This window comes from Pteropus vampyrus, unplaced genomic scaffold (genome assembly GCF_000151845.1).
Source record: "Pteropus vampyrus isolate Shadow unplaced genomic scaffold, Pvam_2.0 Scaffold655, whole genome shotgun sequence".
Taxonomy (NCBI): Eukaryota; Metazoa; Chordata; class Mammalia; order Chiroptera; family Pteropodidae; genus Pteropus; species Pteropus vampyrus.
The window spans coordinates 97,053-99,995 of record NW_011889436.1 but is presented as its reverse complement, the minus strand read 5'-3'; the positions used below and the strand labels follow the sequence as shown (position 1 = coordinate 99,995).

Here is a 2,943-nt window from a genome sequence, read left to right as displayed (position 1 = left end):
GAGCCTCAGTACACGATGCAGGCTCTCCTGCGGGGCTTCCTCGGCCCTCAGCTGAGCACAGCAGAGCTGCCCCAGCCCCGTCTGGAGCAGAAAGCCAAGGGCGCATCCAGTACCCGTCCCTCAGGGACGGCATTGGAGAAGCCGGGTCTCTGCACGGGTAAAGAGCAGTCTTGTCACCTCCCTGGCCCCTTGGCAATGTCACATCGTTCAGAACCCCACTCCGCAGCTGTCAGTGGCAGTGGCAAGAGGCGAGGGGACACAGGGTTCCCCTTGTCTCAGCCACACACACGCGCGCACACACACACACACACGCACACACACACACACACACACACCCCAATTCCGAACCCTTGGCTCCCAGGAGGTTTTACTGAGCAGGGGGCCACGAGAGCTCTGTACCCGACAGTGCTGAGGGTGGTGTCCTAAACAGGTGGCACCGTGGGGTCCCTTCGCAGTGGGCAGGTCCTTCCGGGCGAGCGCTCGTCAGCGTCATGCTCGGGGGAGAGCTTCTCCCTTTTTCTTAATCGCCAAGTAGAACCGAACTCTCCACGGTCTGTGTCCCCCACAGGTGGCCCGCCGGTGGGGCAAGAGGAAAAATAAGCCCAAGATGAACTACGAGAAGCTGAGCCGGGGTCTGCGCTATTACTACGACAAGAACATCATCCACAAGACGTCGGGGAAGCGCTACGTGTACCGCTTCGTGTGCGACCTGCAGAACCTGCTGGGCTTCACGCCCGAGGAACTGCATGCCATCCTGGGCGTCCAGCCGGACACGGAGGACTGAGGCCCCGGGGGACAGCGTGCAGGGCCATCGTGACTGGCTGCGCCCAGGACCCTGCCAGGCCAGACTGAACGCGCCCGGGAACGTGGCCCGGAATCACCTGGAACCTCGGCTCTTCGCCCAACAGCGCGGTCTCTCGCGCGTCCAGAGCCTGCGGACAGGAAAACGCTGTTTATAACGCGATGACATTGAAGTGGCCGAGAGGGCAGCACCGGGAAGCCACCCGGCCTCCGCCCGGGCCGTGTGACAGGATCGCTCAGGCTGCCGGAGGGAGCGTGTCGTGGACACACACGGTTTGGGGTTTTCTTTTGCCTTTGGCAACCAGGAATCACAAATGCAGAAGCGTCTCCTTCAGAGGGCGGGAGGGGCGAGGAAACCATGTGTCATTTCAGAAGTCGGTTTTGTATATACGACTGTAATCTTATAGTTGTCAGAATCCTCTCACAGTTCTATTTAACAGAAATTGTATATTGTAATTTAAAATAATTATCTAACTATGTGAAATAAGAGTGCGTAACGGCATTTTGCAAACATTTAGTCTGCCTACAGGAATGAGGTCTAAGAGGGTTAATCCCCGTTTTCTTTGTGTTTCGTTTTGTTTTGTTTTGTTTTGCCTGGGTTATTATCTGGCAAGAACTTTTGTACATTTGGGAATTTTTATAAGAAACTTGCTGTTATTATCCAGGGGCACAACGTGGCCTCTGCTTTCTCCTTTAATTGTAATGTAAAAGCTGTAAAGCAGTATTTTTCTTGACAAATGGCATCTGTTGTCCATTTCTTCGCATGCCTTTAAATCAGTTGATCCGCAGAACTCATTGCCTAGTTCAACTGTGTGCCCCCCACACTGCCCTCCCCGGCAGCTCTTTCCACCCCGTGCCCCACTTCCAAGCCCCGAATTATTCTGTGTGATTAAGAATACTATTTTTGGAAATACGCAACTCCTTTTCAGAGATCAGGCGGGATTTAACATAGCTATTTTTACTGTAAAAGTAACTCACTGGGGGGAAAAAATGTAATTTGTAAGAAAGCTTTATTTTTTATCTCAGCTCACGTAAAGAGCTGGAGGTTCGGGGAGCGGAGGAACCTTTGTTCAAACCTCTCTGCCACAAATGCAGCACGATTTGTCTCGTCCCTGTTCCCCGTTGAGTTGGGCTGTCTGGGTACCAGGCTTCCCCATCTGCTCAGCCTCCACAGCAAGACGGTTCTGTTTCTGTCTGATTTTCTTGGACGCAGACTAACCAGAGGCCAGGAGGGAAAACGAGGTGGGCAAGAGCATTGGAATAGCTCGCGGTGGAGACTCTCATGGTGGTTTCTAAGGCACGCATGGGCCAGTGTGTGTTTCTGGCCTTCGTAAATGATCCGGCCCAGTTGGTCTCGAAATGGACAGGCTTCACTAGCAATGAGAGGACCCTGGGACCAGTGGCTGACAGCTCTAAGGACTCATTTGTGGGATGAGAGCACGTGTGATCGGCTGGAAGGGTGGACTGGGGAGAGCGAAGCCGGCTCGAGACCCCCTCGAGACAGTTTCCGGTATCTTGAAACACAGGATGGTTCTCTCAGGCAGGACCGTTCATCGTGCAGACATCTGTGACATCCACAGACGTGTGACCAGGAATGTCGGTCATGCTGCCAAAACATATCTCAGCCATTGGCTCGTTTTACGTGGGGCTGAACCACATGAAATCACCAGTATTTGTTGCTTTTTTTTAACCCACGTGGTTGGCAGTTTCATGTGGTCCAACCTAATCGTGATGGGAACTGAAGTTCATTGTAAACCTTTGGCATATGGGAATGAACGGAACTTAAGTATAAAAATTTTGTAATTTGGCCGTTGCTTTCTCCAATAATAAAGTATTTTGTTTATATAAACTCCTTCTCATCAGAGTCTTCATTCTTGGCATGCCTCCCACCCCAGCGTGGAGGAGGCGGAGTGAGGATTTGGCACTTAGGGCCACTGCCCACTCAGCAGCTTTCGGTCATCGAGGGTCACATGGCTGTTTAACCGATTTTACACACAGGCCACCTGGTAAATCACGACCAAGCCGAAATTCCCAAACAGCGTGCGTTCCTTAAAGCGAAAAATTATTTTAAGAAGGGATCGGAATGAGAAGGTTCAGGTTCTTGTCTTCGCCAGGGGCTTGGCAGAAATAACAGAAGGGAGT

The 2,943-nt window shown here is 52.2% G+C and overlaps 1 protein-coding gene across 1 annotated transcript in view; it reads left to right on the top strand.

The window, feature by feature from the left end:
* The window catches only part of ETS2 (ETS proto-oncogene 2, transcription factor), a 19,014-nt gene extending 16,364 nt beyond the window's left edge, over window positions 1-2,650 (top strand). Inside the window, exon 9 of the mRNA XM_023525954.1 lies at window positions 536-2,650. Coding sequence (XP_023381722.1) covers window positions 536-784 — 249 coding nt within the window. The 3' untranslated portion in view covers window positions 785-2,650. The remainder of the gene's footprint in view (window positions 1-535) is intronic.
* The last annotated feature ends 293 nt before the right edge of the window (window positions 2,651-2,943 follow it).